The 25153-nt window shown below is 41.2% G+C and overlaps 1 protein-coding gene across 1 annotated transcript in view; it reads left to right on the plus strand.

Annotated features, from left to right (window-relative positions):
• Window positions 1–25153, plus strand: part of LOC145949888 (uncharacterized) — a 43054-nt gene that overhangs the window by 14986 nt on the left and 2915 nt on the right. The window contains exon 3 of the mRNA XM_083060789.1: window positions 24873–25109. Coding sequence (XP_082916915.1) covers window positions 24873–25109 — 237 coding nt within the window. The remainder of the gene's footprint in view (window positions 1–24872; window positions 25110–25153) is intronic.

Below are 25153 nucleotides of genomic sequence, written 5' to 3' on the forward strand. Positions count from 1 at the left end.
ACGTCCCAAGCGAAGAAGGCGTCCATAGCAGCATGGTCCACTGTGTTAGCGTGAAAGGGGAATAAGATCGTCCCAAACACGGCTAACGCTAAAGTTTTGTTGAAAGCTAACCAATCTCCCTCACCAGCCAAGGAAGAGAGGTGGTCTTCAATCATTGCGAGCTTCCAACCCTTGATACTGCCGTTCCCCACTAATACAGATAAACGTGATGGCATTTTGACTTGAGTTGCGACCCTCTCCACGGCCACATGATTGCCATGAAAGATATAGACCCCGGCTGATTTGGGCCATCGAAGCATGAGCTCGTACTCCTCGAGAGTAGGAACTAAGTCAAACTGAGGGAACTCGAAACAATGCAGATCGAGACTCCAAAAATGGACCAATGCTCTCAGAAAATCTGGATCCACACAAATCTTCATCAAGTCGAGGACTCGTCCATAAGATTTTTCGAACTCCAAACGAGCCTCTTGCGGCATCAAGGAACAGAGGTGATCCAACCTCTCGGCACGGTACAATAAGAAGTCCACTTTCTTCAATTGCCCTTGTATTCCCCTAGATCCCTCCATAATCTACAATAAAATGCATGATATGAGGTGGTGATGTTGAATATGCATGCATAGTGTTTATTTAACTAAGCATTATCATGTTTTCAGGATGTTCCTAAGATGATGCATGATATTGCTTGGTTTGGATAAATAATATTTTTCTTTATTTTTCATTTGGGTATTTTTTTTGTATTTTTTGGGTGAAAAGGGAAACTACCTATATGAATGTGATGAAGGTAGATGTTAACACCGTATAATGGAAGATTCTTATTCCTATTTATTCTTATTTTAAAAAGGAATGTTGTATGTTTAAAGAAATGCAATGTATGCTCAAACAATTTCACATAATCAATGCACAAACAATTCACTCATCCACGAACAGTCACGAGCGAATCACGAGGTAGGGGTATCCTGCAGAAAAGTGCATATTCAAGGTGGTTCTAACTGTTCTCACCGGTCTGAGGCCCCCAAGGTGCCCCCATTATAGGGACCCAATTCCTCTCGTCGTAAGCCGATGGAAAGCTCCAACGCACTGTCGGACTCGAGTTCATGGTTATCACCTTGAGTGATGCTTTCCGACAACGGTCTACGGGCACCTATAGACCCATTCGACAACCGGCCGTACTAACATCCACTCCCTATGGCTTACCACTCATGCCCCCGGGTATAGAGGGAACTGTTGTGTGCAAAGGTTTGTGTGCAATTTATATTTCAAACAATTGCAGAAACTAAACATACAACAGTTTATTAAAGCCATATAAATAAAGCATGTTATCATACAAACAAGGGGTAATAAAGTAATTTTAACTATTATTTGTTAAAAATAATCTGTCACTAAATGAGACTGACTCTCGAGGCTTCCCCAGTGGAGTCGCCATCTGTCGCCACCGGCCCGAAACGGGCTTTCGGCATTCGCGATGGATGGTTGGACTCTTTTATTTGTTTAAAAATATGGATTGCTAGAATGACTTATTCTCAAACTGAGACCTTGTCAAACGAGCAATTTTATTAAAAGGCTCACCAATCCATGTTAATCCCAAGCGGGACCCTCCATGGATTAGCGGTTTTCATAAAAAGGAAGGGTTCATGGAGTCGCCACCAATGTTTTACTCAAAACATTGGAAAAAGAAGTTTAAGGCAATCGATTCAAAAATCGACTTCGGCCAAGACAACCAGAGTCGGGTAAGGGAGTCGGTTACGCGTGGGGAAGGTGTTAGCACCCCACAGCGCCCCTTTCGGGTTCCCTATGACAGATTATTTCTAAAAATAATAGTGCGAAATTACTAAATTACCCCTATTTATTCTAAACAATTATAACTTAACTATCTACATGATGACAGTTAAATATACACACAGAAAGCAGTAAAAGGAAGGTCTTAAGAAGAAACCTTTGAAGCGTGCTTTTATATTCAAGTAAAACTGGGAAGCTTTTTGGCGTTCCTTCGCTCTACAAGCCCGCTCGCTCCCTCCTAGAAAATTTTAACTATGGAAATCCGGAGGATTTCCCTTCGACTCAGTTCGAGACTCAAGCAAAAAGCTCAGAACTCGAGAACTTTGTCGGATCAACTCTCCGAGTGATTTCTAGGCAGAGCACTGCTCAAAAAAACCCAGAATACTCAAGAAGAGGGTTAAAACTCAGTGTAAAAGTGTCAAATGACGTCCAATTGACGTCATATTTATAGGGATGAGGCGCAGTACGGCCTCTGGGGGTCAATACGGCCCGTATTGAGTTTTTGAACTACAATACGGCCGTATTGAATTCAGTACGGCCGTATTGAAGTTCAGGAAACCTCAATACAGCCGTATTGAGTTCAGTGCGGCCGTATTGAACTTCAAGAAACCTCAATACGGCCGTATTGAGTTCAGTGCGGCCGTAGTGAACTTCAATCCGGTCGTATTGAGTTCAGTGCGGCCGTATTGTAGTTCAAAATGTTCAATACGGCCGTACTGAACTTTTGGGAGGCCGTATTGGGCTTCATTCCCTCCACTTCCTTATTTTGAGCTTATTACAAGACCTCTAGACCTACAGAGAATCCTCCTAGGGCCTTCCATGAGTCCTTCTGGCTGACTTTCCTTCAGTCCTCAAGAGTCTTCAAGCTTTATTTCCGACCCGGACAATTTTAGGGGTCTACAAGAAGTTGATCCCCTTCAAAAAGAAGAAAGTCATGATGGCCACCTAGGAGAATCTTGACACAACATCATTAGAAGAAGACGAAGAAACAAACATCTGTCTCATGACAAACAAAAACTCATCATCAGAATCAGATAATGAGGAGGTAACTGAATCTAACCTAAAAATTCTTGAGCATGCATACAATCAACTTCTATCAGATTCAGCAAAGATTTCTACAGCATATAAAGAACAAAAGAAAAGAATTTTGCAATTACTTGAAGAAAACCGTCTACTGAAAAATGAAAATACAAAACTTCTTTCAACTTCTGAAGAAGTAATCAAATTAACCAAAGAAAACGATTTATTAAAATATGATTTGTCAAAATTCACACTGGGAACTCAAAATCTTGAGCATCTTCTAAAGCACTGCAGGAGTGGGAAAGATAGAACAAGATTAGGATTTGTTGAATCTGAGTTCGAATTCAAGACAAAAACTTATGCAACTTCCTTGTATGAAAAGAATGGACATTTTACGTCCAAATGCAGTCACATGCATAAGAAGAGGGATTCCCAAACCTCTAATACTAACACTCATGGACCCAAATCCATTTGGGTACCAAAAACTGAAATAGTGCCTGTTACAAATCTGTTCAACAAAAATAAAAAGTGTCCAGTCATGGTACCTGGGTAGTGACTGCTCGCGACACATGACGGGCGGAAGGTCTATGTTCCTAGACCTCAAGTCCAAGAAAGGAGGGCAAGTCACATTTGGAGGAGGACAAAAAGGATATATCAAGAGAATAGGTAAAATACGTATAAACTCCTCTATTTCCATTGATAATGTTTTGTATGTTAAAGGATTGTCGCCACCGGCCCGAAACGGGCTTTCGGCATTCGCGAAGGATGGTTGGACTCTTTTATTTATTTAAAAATATGGATTGCTAGAATGACTTATTCTCAAACTGAGACCTTGTTGTCGCCACCGGCCCGAAACGGGCTTTCGGCGTTCGCGAAGGATGGTTGGACTCTTTTGTTTGTTTAAAAATATGGATTGCTAGAATGACTTATTCTCAAACTGAGACCTCGTCAAACGAGCAATTTTATTAAAAGGCTCACCAATCCATGTTAATCCCAAGCGGGACCCTCCATGGATTAGCGGTTTTCATAAAAAGGAAGGGTTCATGGAGTCGCCACCAATGTTTTACTCAAAACATTGGAAAAAGAAGCTTAAGGCAATCGATTCAAAAATCGACTTCGGCCATTACAACCAGAGTCGGGTAAGGGAGTCGGTTACGTGTGGGGAAGGTGTTAGCACCCCACAACGCCCCTTTCGGGTTCCCTATGACAGATTATTTCTAAAAATAATAGTGCAAAATTACTAAATTACCCCTATTTTATTCTAAGCAATTATAATTTAACTATCTACATGATGACAGTTTAAATATGTACACACAGAAAGCGGTAAAAGAAGGGACTTTAAAGATATAAACCTTTGAAGCGTGCTTTCTTATATATCTTGACAGAAATTGGGAAGCGTTTTGGCGTTCCCTCCCTCTACAAGACCGCTCGCTCCTTCCTAAAAAATAATTTTTGACTTGGAAATCCGATGGATTTCCCTTCGACTTAGTTTGAGACTCAAGCAAAAATGCTCAGAACTCAAAAACTTCGTCGGATCAACTCTCCGAGTGATTTCTAGGCAGAGCACTGCTCAAAAAAACCCAGAATACTCAAGAAGAGGGTTAAAACTCAGTCCAAAAGTGTCAAATGACGTCCCATTGACGTCATATTTATAGGGAAAAGGCTCAATACGGTTTATGAGGGTCAATACGGTCAACATTGAAATTTTGAACTAATACGGCCGTATTGAATTCAATACGGCCGTATTGAAGTTCAAAAAACCTCAATACGGCCGTATTGAAGTTCAGTGCGGCCGTATTGAAGTTCAGTGCAGCCGTATTGAATTCAATGCAGCCGTATTGAAGTCCAGAAACTTCAATACGGCCGTATTGAGTTCAGTGCGGCCGTATTGAAGTTCAAAATGTTCAATACGGCCGTACTGAACCTCTGGGAGGCCGTATTGGGCTTCATTCCTCCCAGTTTTCTTATTTTAGCTATCCTAAGACCTCTAGACCTATAGAGAACCCTCCTTGGGCCTTCTGGAAGTCCTTCTGGCTGATCTTCCTTCAGTCTTCGAGAGTCTTCAAGCTTTATTTCCGACCCGGACAATTTTAGGGGTCTACAGCTGCTCCCCCTTTACTTAGTCGGACGGCCTTTTGGTGTACCGGCTGACAAGTAAAGGAGTTGACCCAATTGTCCGAGTGATGTGCCAACCTTCTGACTTGTAGCGTCTTCCGGTGGAAAATTGTTGAGTAGCCTCTCCAGGTTGAGTTTGCCCTCTCCAGGGTGAGTATTAGTCGTCGCCTCTCCAGGCTCATGCATACCTCCGTGTTCTTGACAACCTCGGGGTAGCGTGAGTTTTCCCTCTCCAGGGTATACCAACGTGTTCTTGACAACCTCGTGGTAGTTGCATACCTCCGTGTTCTTGACAACCTCGGGGTAGCGCGAGTTTTCCCTCTCCAGGCTATACCAACGTGTTCTTGACAACCTCGTGGTAGTTGCATACCTCCGTGTTCTTGACAACCTCGGGGTAGCGTGAGTTTTCCCTCTCCAGGGTATACCAACGTGTTCTTGACAACCTCGTGGTAGTTGCATACCTCCGTGTTCTTGACAACCTCGGGGTAGCGTGAGTTTTTCCTCTCCAGGGATTTGTGATGATTTTGTCTCCACAGTCCACGATGCTGCTTCGACGATTGTTTTTGATTTTTGTGCCACTGAGGGCTGGATAACGCAGGGATCCATCTAGGGGATGTGCAGTTACTCATAGGTTCTTGTGTCCCAACTTTCCATTGCGTAGTTGGTGCCCATTGAGGAATTTCTGTTTCCTTGGGTTGTAGACACGAAGATGCTCTTTCTGAGATGAGCGGTGCCTTATGATTGGCTGTCGTCCTTTCGACGTTGTGGAGTGTCCCGGTTATCCTTATTCGGGTATCTCTTTTGTTTTTCTGGTTTTGTCGCCTCTGTGTAGGCTGTTATCCGCTTGGGGATTTTGTCATTGATTGTGATTAGCCTCTTCTGTTAGGCAGATCATCTTGATGTTCAATGATTGGCTAAGAGCCGGATTCCACTTGGGGAATGATTATTGATCTTTTTGATCTTTTCCTTTTTGTAGGAATGCCTCTTGAGTAGGCGACTGGGGATTTGGGGATCTTATGTATCCCAGAGTATTATTTAGGAAGCCTCTACAGGCTTAGACTCACTCAACGCCTGAGTTGGAGAGCTATCTTCCACTGAGGAAGTTTTAAGTCCTTTGACTAGATATACTGCTTGGGCGATCGTGCTTCCATTGGGAATTTTGTCGATCTTGCTTTGATAGCTCTCGCTGGGGATTTGTTCCGTGAGCTTGAGTTGGGGTTTCTCTGGGGAGTATTATTTCTGCGAGCCTCTCCAGGCTCAATTATTCTGATGAGAGTATTGTTTCGGCAAGCCTCTCCAGGCTCAGTTATTCTGCATGAGTATTGTTTTTTGTTCAGCCCGAGAATGCGAGCTGAGACGTCTTTTGGAGAGTATTATTTCGGCAAGCCTCTCCAGGCTTAATTATTTTGTGGGAGTATTTTTCAGCAAGCCTCTCCAGGCTCAATTATTCTGTGGGAGTATTATTTCGGCAAGCCTCTCCAGGCTCAGTTATTCTGTGGGAGTATTGTTTCGGCAAGCCTCTCCAGGCTCAGTTATTCTGCATGATGAATTAGTTTTTTTTTTTTTTGTTCAGCCCAAGAATGCAAGCTGAGATGTCTTTTTGGAGAGTATTATTTTGGCAAGCCTCTCCAGGCTCAGTTATTCTGTATAATTTGTTGGATTTTCTGTATTTTGCCTTTTTGTTGATTTTGGCTTTTTCTGTGTTTTTGCCTTTTTTGTTGATTTTGGCTTTTTCTGTGTTTTTGCCTTTTTTGGTTGATTTCGGCTTTTTCTGTACAGAAATGTTTCTGAGGAGTATTATTTTGGCAAGCCTCTTCAGGCTCAGTTATTCTGAGAGAGTATTATTTCGGCGAGCCTCTCCAGGCTCAATTATTCTGTGAGAGTATTATTTCGGCGAGCCTCTCCAGGCTCAATTATTCTGAGAGAGTATTATTTCGGCAAGCCTCTCCAGGCTCAGTTATTCTGAGAGTATTATTTCGGCGAGCCTCTCCAGGCTCAGTTATTCTGTATGGTGAGAGAGTATTGTTTCTGCAAGCCTCTCCAGGCTTAATTATTCTGAGGAAGTATTTTTTCAGCAAGCCTCTCCAGGCTCAATCATTCTGTACAAACTGAGGAGTATTGTTTGTATCCTTGCCTTTTTTCGTTTTCGGCTTTTGTTGACTGCTGTCATACACAAGCAATTTTCTATTTTTTCTATTTTATGCAATTGCCTCATGATGAGGTCTTTGAATGTGCAATTAATGTGCGTGATGCACAAATGCAAGTTTTATTATTTAATGTTTTTAGAAAAATGAATGGCTCCCCCTATCCTCTTCTTCTTGGAGGAATTTTGTCATTGATGTGAGGGAGGATTTCTGTTATTGCCAATACGGCCGTTATTCATTTCAGTATGCCCGTATTGAATTGAAAATTTGTTCATAACCCTAATTTTGGTACGGGCATACTGAACATGATACAGGCGTATTGTTTTTCTGAAGTTTATATATATTATTTTTTTTTGTTTTTTGTTTTGTTTTTTTTTTTTTGTTTTTTTTTGTTTTTTGTTTTTTGTTTTGTTTTTTGTTTTTTGTTTTTTTTTTTTTCAATAAACAGAGAATAAGTGATCTTCCATTACACCTATCATCTGTATGCATGTATGCAGTATGATGCACCTAATTCTATTTGATTCACTTTTCAAAAGAATTAACCGATGCGTTTCTCTGTTTGGATTTTTGCCATTCCTCTAGACGGGCTGTGTGCTGCCGATTTCTGTAACCGAGGAATGATGCATGTTATATTGAGATTTGGTGTCATCAACCAAATGATTTTCCTTTCCTTTAGAAGATGTGTCAACCCTCCTATTGACTACTGTATCTCCATGTTTCCACTAGATTATTCAAAAATCGTTTGGGACAAGAGAGAAAAGAAGGAAAGGATATATTTTCAAAAGTTTGTGTTTTAGAAGGGATTATTTATTTTTGAAAAATGGATTTTGTAAGAATGGCTTGGCCAATGGTAGGCTTAAGTGTTTAGGCTTGTTTGATTAAACACTTATGAAGTTAAGCACGTCTTGGTTATTAACATTTGTGATTTGATAACTTGGATAGCTTTTCTTGAGCCCCTTCGTTGAATTCAGTTGGTGGTACCATCACGGATTTATTCTGTTTTTCGATTGCCCTAACTTTTGCCTAAAACACCCATTTGTGGAGTTTTAGCGGGCTTTTGTTTTTGTTCATTATTTTGTAACCCTAATTTTTGCCCAGGTCACCCTTTTGTGGGATTCCTAGCGGGTCTTTTGCTCTTATTTTTGCGCGGTCCCCTTTTTTGGGTTTCCTGCCGAGCTTCTTTTATTTTTAGGATTTCTGTCCTGAATGGATTTCTTTTTATCCATGACGGCACTTATTGAGGCCAAGGAAAGGTGCTCCAAGTTGTCGTGCACATTTCCACACAAAATGATGTGGGTTTATTGATTATTAAGACGATTTTAACCTCACTTATGTTCATTCAAACAGGGTTAAATAATGTGGTTTAGAATTTTATTGCAAGCAAGAAAAGAAGCAATAAGAAATAATGAAGAATGATTTTATTATAATCATAGTGGAAACATGTGCCCTATCGAGGCTCGGGGGTCGGGCTGTCCCCGAGGAGTAATCTCTAATAGTCATCAGGTTTACACATCCCTATCGGAAGGAGGAGAACACTTGATGACGACGACCGGCCTTGACGCTTGTGAACCGGCCTTCCTAAAGATCTGGCTTAAAGAACGTCGAGAAGGATCTTGATTCCTCTTCGTTCTTTGATCTTTAACAGGGTTGTATCCTAACCCTTGTTTTCCCCGGATTATCCTTGATGATGGGTAGCTCGGGAATTCCTTGGGAATCCTTGCCAAGTCCTTGTCCTGGCAAGTATCCATTCTTGGTGAGCATGGAGGCTACCTTCTTCATTTCTCGGGGAAACGTTTCGACATTGGCGATTTCCAATGCTTGGAAGGCGGTTTCTAAAGCTTCCTCCGCTGCATCCACGTAAGGTATGGTGGATGGCTTACTGATGAGTATATCATCTTCAGCTTGTACAGTCACCAGCTTGTCACCCACAATGAATTTGACTTTCTGGTGGAGCGTAGAAGGTACAGCTTTCGCATCATGAATCCAAGGTCGGCCGAGGAGACAGCTGTATGCGGGAGTAATGTCCATCACTTGGAATTCGACATTAAAGATAGTGGGTCCAATTTGGATTGGAAGATTGATCTCTCCTACCACTTCTCTTTTAGAACCATCGAAGGCTCGAACGATCATGTTGCTCGGGCGCATTTGGACTCCCTTGATTGCCAATTGCTTGAGCGTTCTTTTTGGCATCACATTCAAGGAAGATCCATTATCTACCAAGACTTTAGCGATGTGATACTCCTTGCACTTTACAGAGATGTGCAAGGGCTTGTTATGATTCGGTCCCCCAGCGGGGATTTCTTCATCGGTGAAGGTGAGGTGATCACTAGCCGTGATGTGACTAACAATCCCCTCAAACTTGTCTTGGGAGATAGTGTGCGACACATATGCCTCGTTCAAGACTTTCAACAGAGCTTGTCGATGCGGTTCGGAGCATAGGATCAACGACAACAGAGTGATCTTTGCTGGCGTCTTATGAAGTTGATCCACGATGGAATACTCGCTCTGTCGGATATATTTTAACAGCTCGTCTGTCTCCTCCTCGGATTCTTTTTCCTCGGTTTTCTTTTCTTCTTTTTCTTTATTCTTGGGGGCTTTATCGTGCAGATCTTCGGGAGTGTAGATCCTGCCACTCCTAGTCATGCCCCCAAGTCCAGCGATGTTGGAGATATCGCTGTCGGCAGAAGAATGGATGTCGTATATCCACGGCACAGCCTTATTTGATTCGTAGGGGAAAGGTCTTGGAGCAGTGATCCTTAATGGTGTTGGACCTTCCCCTTTATTCGTCTTGATTACCAACAACGGAGTTGATGTGCGCTCGCTTGGCGCGGTTGTTGGCTTACACTTGATAACAAATGGCGTGCGATCCATCTTGAACATACGCATCGATTATTTCTTTCTTTTTATTAATGTTTATTAATGATTTATTGGGAGGGATGTATGAAATGCAAACCTAGATCCCTCCATGATCTTTGATAAGAATGCATGATATGAGATGATGGCGATGAATATGCATGCATTGTGTTTATTCAACTAAGCATTATCATGTTTTTAGGATGTCCCTAAGATGATGCATGATATTGCTTGGTTTGGATAAATAACCCTTTTTTCCTTTTTTTGGGTATTTTGTTTTTTGTATTTTTTTGGGTGAAAAGGGAAACTACCTACATGAATGTGATGAAGGTAGATGTTAACACCATGCAATGGAAGATCCTTATTCCTATTTATTTTTATTTTAAAAGAATAGGAATGTTGTATGTTTAAAGAAATGCAATGTATGCTCAAACAATTTCACATAATCAATGCACAAACAATTCACTCATCCACGAACAGTCACGAGCGAATCACGAGGTAGGGGTATCCTGCAGAAAAGTGCATATTCAAGGTGGATCTAACTGTTCTCACCGGTCTGAGGCCCCCAAGGTGCCCCCATTATAGGGACCCAATTCCTCTCGTCGTAAGCCGATGGAAAGCTCCAACGCACTGTCGGACTCGAGTTCATGGTTATCACCTTGAGTGATGCTTTCTGACAACGGTCTACGGGCACCTATAGACCCATTCGACAACCGGCCGTACTAACATCCACTCCCTATGGCTTACCACTCATGCCCCCGGGTATAGAGGGAACTGTTGTGTGCAAAGGTTTGTGTGCAATTTATATTTCAAACAATTGCGGAAAATTAAACAAACAACAGTTATTAAAGCCAAATAGATAAACATGTTATCATACAAGCAAGGGGTAATGAAGTAATTTTAACTATTATTTGTTAAAAATAATCTGTCACTAAATGGGACTGACTCTCGAAGCTTCCCCAGTGGAGTCGCCATCTGTCGCCACCGGCCCGAAACGGGCTTTCGGCGTTCGCGAAGGATGGTTGGACTCTTTTGTTTGTTTAAAAATATGGATTGCTAGAATGACTTATTCTCAAACTGAGACCTCGTCAAACGAGCAATTTTATTAAAAGGCTCACCAATCCATGTTAATCCCAAGCGGGACCCTCCATGGATTAGCGGTTTTCATAAAAAGGAAGGGTTCATGGAGTCGCCACCAATGTTTTACTCAAAACATTGGAAAAAGAAGCTTAAGGCAATCGATTCAAAAATCGACTTCGGCCATTACAACCAGAGTCGGGTAAGGGAGTCGGTTACGTGTGGGGAAGGTGTTAGCACCCCACAACGCCCCTTTCGGGTTCCCTATGACAGATTATTTCTAAAAATAATAGTGCAAAATTACTAAATTACCCCTATTTTATTCTAAGCAATTATAATTTAACTATCTACATGATGACAGTTTAAATATGTACACACAGAAAGCGGTAAAAGAAGGGACTTTAAAGATATAAACCTTTGAAGCGTGCTTTCTTATATATCTTGACAGAAATTGGGAAGCGTTTTGGCGTTCCCTCCCTCTACAAGACCGCTCGCTCCTTCCTAAAAAATAATTTTTGACTTGGAAATCCGATGGATTTCCCTTCGACTTAGTTTGAGACTCAAGCAAAAATGCTCAGAACTCAAAAACTTCGTCGGATCAACTCTCCGAGTGATTTCTAGGCAGAGCACTGCTCAAAAAATCCCAGAATACTCAAGAAGAGGGTTAAAACTCAGTCCAAAAGTGTCAAATGACGTCCCATTGACGTCATATTTATAGGGAAAAGGCTCAATACGGTTTATGAGGGTCAATACGGTCAACATTGAAATTTTGAACTAATACGGCCGTATTGAATTCAATACGGCCGTATTGAAGTTCAAAAAACCTCAATACGGCCGTATTGAAGTTCAGTGCGGCCGTATTGAAGTTCAGTGCAGCCGTATTGAATTCAATGCAGCCGTATTGAAGTCCAGAAACTTCAATACGGCCGTATTGAGTTCAGTGCGGCCGTATTGAAGTTCAAAATGTTCAATACGGCCGTACTGAACCTCTGGGAGGCCGTATTGGGCTTCATTCCTCCCAGTTTTCTTATTTTAGCTATCCTAAGACCTCTAGACCTATAGAGAACCCTCCTTGGGCCTTCTGGAAGTCCTTCTGGCTGATCTTCCTTCAGTCTTCGAGAGTCTTCAAGCTTTATTTCCGACCCGGACAATTTTAGGGGTCTACACTTGTCAAACGAGCAATTTTATTAAAAGGCTCACCAATCCATGTTAATCCCAAGCGGGACCCTCCATGGATTAGCGGTTTTCATAAAAAGGAAGGGTTCATGGAGTCGCCACCAATGTTTTACTCAAAACATTGGAAAAAGAAGTTTAAGGCAATCGATTCAAAAATCGACTTTGGCCATGACAACCAGAGTCGGGTAAGGGAGTCGGTTACGCGTGGGGAAGGTGTTAGCACCCCACAGCGCCCCTTTCGGGTTCCTTATGACAGATTATATCTAAAAATAATAGTGCGAAATTACTAAATTACCCCTATTTATTCTAAACAATTATAACTTAACTATCTACATGATGACAGTTAAATATACACACAGAAAACAGTAAAAGGAAGGTCTTAAGAAGAAACCTTTGAAGCGTGCTTTTATATTCAAGTAAAACTGGGAAGCTTTTTGGCGTTCCCTCGCTCTACAAGCCCGCTCGCTCCCTCCTAGAAAATTTTAACTATGGAAATCCGGAGGATTTCCCTTCGACTCAGTTCGAGACTCAAGCAAAAAGCTCAGAACTCGAGAACTTTGTCGGATCAACTCTCCGAGTGATTTCTAGGCAGAGCACTGCTCAAAAAAAAACCCAGAATACTCAAGAAGAGGGTTAAAACTCAGTGTGAAAGTGTCAAATGACGTCCAATTGACGTCATATTTATAGGGATGAGGCGCAGTACGGCCTCTGGGGGTCAATACGGCCCGTATTGAGTTTTTGAACTACAATACGGCCGTATTGAATTCAGTACGGCCGTATTGAAGTTCAAAAAACCTCAATACGGACGTATTGAGTTCAGTGCGGCCGTAGTGAACTTCAATCCGGCCGTATTGAGTTCAGTGCGGCCGTATTGTAGTTCAAAATGTTCAATACGGCCGTACTGAACTTTTGGGAGGCCGTATTGGGCTTCATTCCCTCCACTTCCTTATTTTGAGCTTATTACAAGACCTCTAGACCTACAGAGAATCCTCCTAGGGCCTTCCATGAGTCCTTCTGGCTGACTTTCCTTCAGTCCTCAAGAGTCTTCAAGCTTTATTTCCGACCCGGACAATTTTAGGGGTCTACAGTTGCCCCCCCTTTACTTAGTCGGACGGCCTTTTGGTGTACCGGCTGACAAGTAAAGGAGTTGACCCAATTGTCCGGGTGATGTGCCAACCTTCTGACTTGTAGCGTCTTCCGGTGGAAAATTGTTGAGTAGCCTCTCCAGGTTGTTGCATACCTCGGCACTTCTGACAACCTCGGTAGCTAAGTTTACCCTCTCCAGGGTCAACTTCACTCGATGCCCGAGCCGGAAGTTGAACACCAACGTGCCTCTGACGACGCTGATGGTTGAGTACTGTCTCTCCAGACCTTGAGTACCGTCTCTCCAGACTTTGAGTGCCGTCTCTCCAGACTTTGAGTACCGTCTCTCCAGACTTTGAGTACCGTCTCTCCAGACTCTGAGTACCGTCTCTCCAGACTCTGAGTACCGTCTCTCCAGACTTTGAGTACCGTCTCTCCAGACTCTGAGTACCGTCTCTCCAGACTCTGAGTACCGTCTCTCCAGACTTTGAGTACCGTCTCTCCAGACTTTGAGTACCGTCTCTCCAGACTTTGAGTACCATCTCTCCAGACTTTGAGTACCGTCTCTCCAGACTTTGCTTCAGTTGTCTCTGACGACCTAGGCAACTGAGTTTGCCCTCTCCAGGGTCTGCGTCCGTGTCTTCTGATCACTTCGGCAATGCGAGTTTACCCTCTCCAGGGATCTGAGATGATTTTTTGTCTCCACAGTCCACTATGCTGCTTCGATGGTTTTTCTGATTTTGTGCCACTGAGGGCTGGATAACGCAGGGATCCGTCTAGGGGATGTGCAGTCATTCATAGGTTCTTGTGCCCCAACTTGCATTTTCATAGTTGGTACCCATGGGGAATTTCTGACTCCTTGGGGTGCAGACACAGATGCTCTTCTTGAATTGAGCGATGCCTTATGTTTGGCTGACGTCCTTTGACGTTGGTGGAGTATCCCGGTTATCCTTATTCGGGTGACTCTTTTTGATTTTCTGGTTTTGTTGCCTCTGTGTAGGCTGTTATCCGCTGGGGGATTCTGTCGTTAATTTTGATTAGCCACTTCTGTTAGGCGGATTATCTTGACGTTTGGTGTTTGGTTGAATACCGAATTCAACTTGGGGAATGGGTATTGATCTTTTTGGATTTTCTCTTTTTGAAGGGGTGCCTCTGAGTAGGCGAATGATCTTGATGTTCGGTGTTCGGCTGAGTGCCGGATTCCGCTTGGGGAATGGTTATTGATATTTTTTTTTATTTTTCTCCTTTTGTAGGGGTGCCTCTTGAGTAGGCGACTGGGGATTTGGGGATCTTATGTATCCCAGAGTATTATTTAGGAAGCCTCTGCAGGCTTAGCCTCACTCAGCGCTTGAGTCAGAGAGCTATCTTCCACTGAGGAAGTTTCAAGTCCTTTGACTGAATATTTTGCTTGGATGATCGCGCTTCCATTGGGGATTTTGACGATTTTGCTTTGATAGCTCTCGCTGGGGATTTGTTCCATGAGCTTAAGCTGAGTTTTCTCTGGGGAGTATTATTTCTGCGAGCCTCTTCAGGCTCAGTTATTCTGAGAGAGTATTATTTCGGCGAGCCTCTCCAGGCTCAATTATTCTAAGAGGGAGTATTGTTTCGGCAAGCCTCTCCAGGCTCAATTATTCTGAGAGAGTATTATTTCGGCGAGCCTCTCCAGGCTCAGTTATTTCTGAGAGAGTATTATTTCGGCAAGCCTCTCCAGGCTCAGTTATTCTGTACAATTTGTTGGGTTTTCTGTATTTTGCCTTTTTTGTTGATTTTTGGCTTTTTCTGTATTTTGCCTTTTTTGTCGATTTTTTGGCTTTTTCTGTATTTTTGCCTTTTTGTCGTTTTTTTTGGCTTTTTCTGTATTTGATTGCTTTTTCTGTCGATTTGCGGCTTTTTTGTTGACCGCTGCCATACACAAGCAATTTTTCCTATTTTTCTGTTTTATGCAATTGCCTCATGAAGAGGTCTTTGAAAATTTCTTTGTGGCTAATACGGCCATATCCATTTCAGTACGCCCGTATTGAGTTGAAAATTTGTTCATAACCCTATTTTTAGTACGGGTGTACTGAACATGATACGGGCGCATTTGTTTTTTCTGAAGTTTGATTTTTTTTTTTTTTTAATAAACAGAGAATAAGTGATCTTCCAGTACACCTATCATCTGTATGCATGTATGCGGTATGATGCACCTAATTCTATTTGATTCATTTTTCAAAAGAATTAACCGATGCGTTTCTCTGTTTGAATTTTGCCATTCCTCCAGACGGGCTGTGCGATGCCGATTTCTGTAGCCGAGGAATGATGCGTGTTATATTGAGATTTGGTGTTATCAACCAAGTGATTCTTCCCTTCCTTTAGAAGATATGTCAACCCTCCTATTGACCACTATATCTCCATGTTTCCACTAGATTATCCTAAAATCGCTTGGGACAAGAGAGAAAAGAAAGGAAAGGTATATATTTTTCGAAAGTTTGTGTTTTAGAGGGGTTTTTATTTTCATTTTGAAAAATGGTTTTTGTAAGAATGGCTGGCCAAGGTAGGCTTATTGTGTTTAGGCTTGTTTGTTTAAGCATTTATGAAGTTAATCAAATCTTGTTATTGACGTTGTGATTTGACAACTTAGATAGCTTTCCCTGAACTTTTTCTTTTTGAATTCTGTTCATGGTACCATCATGGATTTCTTTTCGCTTTTTGATTGTCCTTATTTTTGCCTAAAACACCCTTTTGTGGCGTTTTAGCGGACTTTTGTTTTTGTTCATTTTTGCAACCCTAACTTTTGCCTAGGTCACCCTTTCGTGGGATTCCTAGCGGGTCTTTTGCTCTTATTTTTGCGCAGCCCCCTTTTTGGGTTTCCTGCCGAGCTTTTTTTGTTTTTATGGTTCTTGTTTTTAAAGGATTTTCTTTTTATCCATGATGGCACTTGTCGAGGCCAAGGAAAGGTGCTCTAAGTTGTCACGCACACTTCCACATAAAAATGATGCGGGTTTATTGTTATTAAGACAATTTTAACCTCATTCATGCTTATTCAAACAGGGTTAAAATAATGTGGTCTAGAATTTTATTATAAGCAAGAAGAGAAGCAGTAAGAAATAATAAAGAATGATTTTATTATAATCATAATGGAAACATGTGCCCTATCGAGGCTCGGGGGTCGGGCTGTCCCCGAGGAGTGATCTCTAATAGTCATCAGGTCTATACATCCCTATTGGAAGGAGAAGAGCACTTGATGACGACGACCGGCCTTGACGCTTGTGAACCGGCCTTCCTAAAGATCTGGCTTAAAGAACGTCGAGAAGGATCTTGGTTCCTCTTCGTCCTTTGATCTTTATTAGGGTTGTATCCTAACCCTTGTTTCCCCGGATTATCTTTGATAATGGGTAGCTCTGGAATTCCTTGGGAATCCTTGCCAAGTCCTTGTCCTGGCAAGTATCCGTTCTTGGTGAGCATGGAGGCTACTTTCTTCATTTCTCGGGGAAACGTTTCAACATTGACAATTTCCAATGCTTGGAAGGCGGTTTCCAAAGCTTCCTCTGCTGCATCCACATAAGGTATGGTGGATGGCTTGCTGATGAGTATGTCATCTTCAGCTTGTACGGTCACCAGTTTGTCACCCACTATGAACTTGACTTTCTGGTGGAGCGTAGAGGGTACAGCTTTCGCATCATGAATCCAAGGTCGGCCGAGGAGACAGCTGTATGCAGGAGTAATATCCATTACTTGGAATTCGACATTAAAGATAGTGGGCCCAATTTGGATTGGAAGACTGATTTCTCCCACCACTTCTCTTTTAGAGCCGTCGAAAGCTCGAACGATCATGTTGCTCGGGCGCATTTGGACTCCCTTGATTGTCATTTGGTCGAACGTTCTCTTTGGCATTACGTTCAAGGAAGATCCATTATCCACCAAGACCTTTGCGATGTGATACTCCTTGCACTTTACAGAGATGTGCAAGGGCTTGTTGTGGTTCGGTCCCTCAGCGGGGATCTCTTCATCGGTGAAAGAGAGGTGATCATTAGCCGTGATGTGACTAACAATCCCCTCAAATTTGTCTTGGGAGATAGTATGCGACACATATGCCTCGTTCAAGACTTTCAACAGAGCTTGCCGATGCGGTTCGGAGCTTAGGATCAACGACAACAAAGTGATCTTTGCTGGTGTCTTGTGAAGTTGATCCACAATGGAATACTCGCTTTGTTTGATGATTTTTAACAGCTCATCAGTCTCCTCCTCGGATTCTCTATCTTCCTCGGTTTTCTCCTTTTCTTTTCCTTTATTCTTGGGAGCTTTGTCATGAAGATCTTCGGGAGTGTAGATCCTGCCACTCCTAGTTATGCCCCCAAGTCCAGCGATGTTAGAGATATCGCTGTCGGCAGAAGAATGGATGTCGTATATCCATGGCACAGCCTTATTTGATTTGTAGGGAAAAGGTCTTGGAGTAGTGATCCTTAACGGTGTTGGACCTTCCCCTTTGTTCGTCTTGATTACCCACAACGGAGTTGACGTGTGTTCGCTTGGCACGGTTGTTGGCTTACACTTGATAACGAACGGCGTGCGATCCATTCTTTGAACATACGCATCGATTAATTCTTTCTTTTTATTAATGTTTATTAATGATTTACTAGGAGGGATGTATGAAATGTAAACCTAGATCCCTCCATGATCTTTGATAAGAATGCATGATATGAGATGATGACGTTGAATATGCGTGCATTGTGTTTATTCAACTAAGCATTATCATGTTTTTAGGATGTCCCTAAGATGATGCATGATATTGCTTGGTTTGGATAAATAATATTTTTCTTTATTTTTCTTTTGGGTATTTTTGTATTTTTTGGCTGAAAAGGGAAACTACCTATATGAATGTGATGAAGGTAGATGTTAACACCGTATAATGGAAGATTCTTATTCCTATTTATTCTTATTTTTAAAAGAATAGGAATGTTGTATGTTTAAAGAAATGCAATGTATGCTCAAACAATTTCACATAATCAATGCACAAACAATTCACTCATCCACGAACAGTCACGAGCGAATCACGAGGTAGGGGTATCCTGCAGAAAAGTGCATATTCAAGGTGGATCTAACTGTTCTCACCGGTCTGAGGCCCCCAAGGTGCCCCCATTATAGGGACCCAATTCCTCTCGTCGTAAGTCGATGGAAAGTTCCAACGCACTGTCGGACTCGAGTTCATGGTTATCACCTTGAGTGATGTTTTCCGACAACGGTCTACGGGCACCTATAGACCCATTCGACAACCGGCCGTACTAACATCCACTCCCTATGGCTTTCCACTCATGCCCCCGGGTATAGAGGGAACTGTTGTGTGCAAAGGTTCGTGTACAGTTTGTATTCCAAACAATTGCGAGAATTTAAACATACAACAGTTATTTAAAGCCAAATAGATAAAACATATTATCATACAAGCAAGGGGTAATGAAGTAATTTTAAACTATTATTTTAGAAATAATCCATCACTAAATGGGACTGACTCTCGAGGCGTCCCCAGTGGAGTCGCCATCTGTCGCCACCGGCCCGAAACGGGCTTTCGGCATTCGCGAAGGATGGTTGGACTCTTTTATTTATTTAAAAATATGGATTGCTAGAATGACTTATTCTCAAACTGAGACCTTGTCAAACGAGCAATTTTATTAAAAGGCTCACCAATCCATGTTAATCCCAAGCGGAACCCTCCATGGATTAGCGGTTTTCATAAAAAGGAAGGGTTCATGGAGTCGCCACCAATGTTTTACTCAAAACATTGGAAAAAGAAGTTTAAGGCAATCGATTCAAAAATCGACTTTGGCCATGACAACCAGAGTCGGGTAAGGGAGTCGGGTGCCCCTTTCGGGTTCCTTATGACAGATTATTTCTAAAAATAATAGTGCGAAATTACTAAATTACCCCTATTTATTCTAAACAATTATAACTTAACTATCTACATGATGACAGTTAAATATACACACAGAAAACAGTAAAAGGAAGGTCTTAAGAAGAAACCTTTGAAGCGTGCTTTTATATTCAAGTAAAACTGGGAAGCTTTTTGGCGTTCCCTCGCTCTACAAGCCCGCTCGCTCCCTCCTAGAAAATTTTAACTATGGAAATCCGGAGGATTTCCCTTCGACTCAGTTCGAGACTCAAGCAAAAAGCTCAGAACTCGAGAACTTTGTCGGATCAACTCTCCGAGTGATTTCTAGGCAGAGCACTGCTCAAAAAAAACCCAGAATACTCAAGAAGAGGGTTAAAACTCAGTGTGAAAGTGTCAAATGACGTCCAATTGACGTCATATTTATAGGGATGAGGCGCAGTACGGCCTCTGGGGGTCAATACGGCCCGTATTGAGTTTTTGAACTACAATACGGCCGTATTGAATTCAGTACGGCCGTATTGAAGTTCAAAAAACCTCAATACGGCCGTATTGAGTTCAGTGCGGCCGTAGTGAACTTCAATCCGGCCGTATTGAGTTCAGTGCGGCCGTATTGTAGTTCAAAATGTTCAATACGGCCGTACTGAACTTTTGGGAGGCCGTATTGGGCTTCATTCCCTCCACTTCCTTATTTTGAGCTTATTACAAGACCTCTAGACCTACAGAGAATCCTCCTAGGGCCTTCCATGAGTCCTTCTGGCTGACTTTCCTTCAGTCCTCAAGAGTCTTCAAGCTTTATTTCCGACCCGGACAATTTTAGGGGTCTACAAGGATTAACGCATAATCTACTAAGCATAAGTTAATTGTGCGATAACAGTTATGAATTATCCTTCAAAAAAGATAAATGTACTGTTAGTCAACCTGATTCATCCATATTATTCACGGCTAGCAGATGCAACAACTTGTACAAAATAATGCTTAATGAACTAGAAAATCAGAACGTTGATTGTTTAGTTTCATATGAAAATCAGTGGACCTGGCACAAGAAACTTGGTCATGCAAGTCAGAGATTAATCTCAAAACTGAAAAAGTATAACCTCGTAAGAGGACTACCGAATCTTGTGCATCAGACGAACGGTGAGTGTTGCCAATAGTTCATCCTCTCTACGAGAGCAACTAAACACTCAGACACTTATCTCTGAAAAACTAAGGTTACGCACCTTAGTGAGTGTAGAAATTACCCTATCCTCTCTATGAGAGTTATACACACACTCAAAACCTACAACTACTGTAAAGCCTGAAGAGGCTGGTAGAAAGAATACTTGTGAACCAGAAGTGGTTAAGAATACTAGCATTGGTGAGTGAAACCAACGGGCCAAGAGTGGTCAAGAGTACTTGGAGAACCAGAAGTGGTTAAAAATACTAGCGTCTAGTTGACGAGCCAGAAATGGCTGAGAATACTTGTAATCCTTTGTGATTAGTGGAACCCTTTTGCGGAAGGAAACTAGACGTAACTCAGATTGAGTGAACCAGTATAATTGTCTGTGCATTCTCCTCACTTTTCAGTATTACTTACTTTGCTCTTGTTCTATTTCGTTTTTAAACAAAGCTTTGGATGAAAACATACTTGACCTTGTTAAAACTACTCTACTAGTGGATAACGTTTTCCAGACGGAAAACTAGTTTACTTAATCTCTTACGTTAAAAATCAGTTTTTCTGAAAAAAAAAATCATTAGACAGAAAAGTCTGCTTAAGTTTTCCAACCAAGAGTATTCTTGCAAAATAACTCTAAAATTTTCCTTCGAATCCGAACACACACATTCAACCCCCCCTTCTGTGTGTATTTCCGCTAACCACATATCCATCTTATGGTTATTATAAGCTCTAATGTGTGGAAAAGCTACACATCCAAATGGTTTTAAATCAAAGTACTTAAGTTCTTTTTGAAACAATTTTTGAAAAAGAGATTTCATTTTTAGTATAGGAGTAGGCAATCTATTTATCACAAATATTGTTGTAGAGAAAGCATCAACTCATAAGTGCTTACAGTAGCTTAAGGGTAACCTAAGGGAATAATCAAATGTCATTCAAGTCAAAAGATGTTCAAAGGCCACTCATCCATGTTCCTTGGTCGTGTGTCACGATAAGGAATTTATAACCTTAAAAAAAAGTTTAAGTCTTGAAAGTTGTGTTTCATAACATTTTACATCATATCATCGTTGCATCACATTTCATTTGCATCTCTTGCTTCCTAAAACTTATTATTAGGTTTCCTCAAGTCTTCAAAATCAATGGCATAAAGTCTTTAGGCTAAGTACTTGCTTAGCATATGTCTTTTTGTTTAAGTATAGTACTTACCTGACACAAGTTACATTTTTCTTTTGTATAAGCCCAGTATCTACCTGGTGCAACCCATCGACCAATTCAACATAAGCATTTGGTCGATTCAATATAAGCATTAGATCGATCTTGCATCAGTGTTTAGTCAATCTAGCATAAGCATTCAATCAATCTAGCACCAACATTTGATTGAACTGGAACCATCATTCAGTCGTTTCAGTAGAAGCTTCTGGTCGATCTAGCATCAACATTTGGTCAAACCGACATCAACATTTAATTGAACCAGCACTAGCATTCGACACCAGTATTCAGCTAATTCAGCACTAGCGTTCAATCATTCCAGCACTAGCATTTTGACCAATCCAGCACTAGCACTTGGTCAATTCAATACTAGCACTCAACACCTGTATTTAATCAACCTAACACAAACATTCGGTCGATCTAGCCAAGTATTTGGTCGATCCAGCACAAGCATTCAATCGATCCAACACCAATATTCGGCCAATCTAACACAAGCATTTAACCAATCAAGCACAAGCATCTAGTCAATCAAGCACAAGCATTCAGTCGATTCAACACCAACACTCAACCGATTTAGCATAAGCATTCGATCAATCCAACCAACACAAACATTTGATTGATCCAACCAGCATAAGCATTCGCTAGATCCAACATCAATGTTCAAGTCAATACGGCAAAAGCATTCAATCAATCCAACAAAAGCATTTAATTGATCTAGTACAAGCATTGATTTGAGCCAGCACTGGCGTTCAACACAAAAGTCATATAACAAATTTTTCTCAAATAAAATTTATTTGTAACATCCTAAATTTTAAATTAATTAAATTTTAATTAATTACTATTTTTATGAAAATAATTTATATCATTTTATTTAGTAATTTTATAAAATTGCAGTAGATTCTAAATAATAATAATTATATTTACGAGAGAAACTTGAGTCAAGTAGTTATTTATATTTATGTTCTAGAGAGCAGAAAATAAATTAGTATTTTAAATAATTATAGAAGTTGAAACTGTTTTATTTTTTTTTAATTATTTAATTACCATTTTAATTAAATAGAGGGGGATGGGCGGGTGAGTATGGGCCTGGCCCAATCGGAATTATTAGAGGGGTTTTGGGGGTAGTCAGTTACCTAATATTCATTTTAACGTCAGACACTTGAAGGAAGAGGGGAGAGGAGAAAATTCTTGAAGGAAGGCGTAAAGTGTTCAGATTGCTCCGTCGTTCTTTTGTTGGCCTTCGTTCATCATCCTTAAGGTACGGGGGAGATGGGTTTCTTCATATGTGAATATAGGGGCGTTCGGGTAGTGAGGGCAATCCCTAAGTCCCTCTAGGAACTCTATTTACAATTCTGAACGATTATCTGTGCAATCGATGTTCTAAATTCTTAATTCATTTGGAAGAACTTATTTCTTGAATTGTCTTTGAATTCCATTGGGGCTTTCTTGTTAATTCTTTATCCTTAAATTTGATGACTTGAATTTTATGTGTTAAGAAGAGTTTAGATTTGTTTTTTGTAAAACCAATGGAAACCAATTTTTGAGGCTTGAGATGTGTATGGATTGATTTGGAACGTATGAAGAATATAAATGGAGTTAAACTGAACCAACGGGGTGTAGAAGTAGTGAAAATTGGTAAAAACCTTGTTGGAACTCGTAAAACGCAGGTTTAATTTCACAGAGGGGAGTCTGGGCAGAGATTTGGGCGCTCAGCGCCAATTTTGGGCGTCGGGCGTCGGGACCCCGACATACGTTTGTAATTTTGCGATATCTTTCTGGGTCGTTATCCAAATCGAGTGCCGTTTGTTTTTTTAGAAACTAGACATCTGGGGCTACCATTTAGACACAAGAATCGTGTAAAAATATTAATATTTGATCAAGTTATGTGAGTTTCAATTTGAGCCTTCCAATCTGTGTGCGAACCACAACATCAATTTTTGTGAGCCCTGAATGGTAACCTAAACGACTTTATAAGGATTTGTGTTCTTCATGAAAGTTGTAGATATTGATGTTAGGATTCTAATGGAGTTGGGATCACTTAGAAAGTATATGTATATCTCGAGTTATGGTTAAATTATTAACTGAATGTCATAGATATTGTGATGTGTGTGAAGAATTATGTGAAATTTGTGATCTATGATGTTGATAACTTAATGATAGGTACCTAGCATGTGAGGATGATATTGCATGGATTGTTATTGACATGTGATGATGTTATATAATGGAGATGCATTAATTATGAGTTACGTGGGATGCATGAGTTGCATGAGACTTATGAGTTGCATGTGGTGCTTGAGAAGCCAGACGTGGCTATATTGCATTGGACCCTGGGCCCAGAGAGGGGTTGAGACAGGGGGGACCATGACGGGAGGCATTCCATGCGTGGGCCGTTGGGTGTTTAACTGCGCAGCTCACTGGCCACAGAGGGTTTAACGGTGGGTGGATTGCCTTTGCACGGGCCGCTGGGTGTTTAAACGTGCAACATACCGGCCCTGGGAGGGTGTGAGAACGGTATGCCCGCATTGGCAACAACTAAGGGAATTGACGAGGTACGCCCATTGTGCAGAGTGCCAAGTTGAGACTCTTAGGAGAGGAGATGTGTATGAGCATATAGTGAGCATGTGTATGAAAGCTTGTATGATTGAAAAAAAAATGATGTTTGGTAATTATATGAGATGTATTTGTTGTTTATATTTAATGATGATATTTTGGTGCACGGTGTGGGGTGGGAATTGGGTAGCTCTATGTTCATATATGATGTTATCTATCTCTCACCGTCCTGTTTTTATGTGGTTTTCTTTTAGGTGAAGATGAAGGCACTCATAGTGTTGAGTTCTAAAGGGAAAGGGTTCTGCTCTGATAGGATGTGACATTGGGGCATGAATTTAGGATGCTTTAGTTATGAATTGTTATTTGTCGTTTGAGGAGACTTATTTTTAAGAGTTTTATATTCACCTTATATTTGTAAATTCTGGATTCCTTTCATTTTTCTTTAGAGACCTTGATAATTTTCTTTTAAGAGTAAAACTTTATTATTATTATTATTATTATTATTATTTCTATTTATTTCAAGACTTGTGAAACTATGAGTTTTTATTAAAATATGTGGACCCTTCTTGATGTTATATTTATTGAATTATTCTTATTGTTGTTACTTATTTATTATGGGGTAGAAGGGTGTCACATTTAGTGGTATCAGAGCAGGTCGATTCATTCGGCCTTGAGTTATGAGCTTGCTATGTTTCTGTGGGTTGTGCTGTGATGTTGTTTAACTGAGATGATTATTTTAATTGGTTTGTTTTGTTTTGACTCTCTACTTTTCTGTGAATCAGAAAAGTGATGTGTGGGGGAGGTAGGAATGATCGTGCTATCGCTGAGGCCTTGATGGTTATGGCTTAGGCTGTAGGCAACCTGAACCAACATCAAGAAGTGGACTGGCTTGCCCGGTTCCAGAGGAACCATCCACCTACCTTCCGTGGTGGCTATGACCCGGATGGTGCTGCTGACTGGATGTTTGAGGTGGAGAAGATATTCCAAGCTATTGAATGTCCACAGGTACAGAGGGTATCTTTGGCTGCCTTCATGTTGTCTGGAGATGCTGGAATCTGGTGGCAGAGTACCTACCAGAGGATGATTGCTGAGGGTACTCCGATGACGTGGGATAATTTTAAGAGGTTGTTTTTGGAG

The sequence above is a fragment of the Cajanus cajan genome, chromosome 7 (genome assembly GCF_000230855.2).
Source record: "Cajanus cajan strain Asha chromosome 7, NIPB_CcT2T_4, whole genome shotgun sequence".
Classification (NCBI taxonomy): Eukaryota; Viridiplantae; Streptophyta; class Magnoliopsida; order Fabales; family Fabaceae; genus Cajanus; species Cajanus cajan.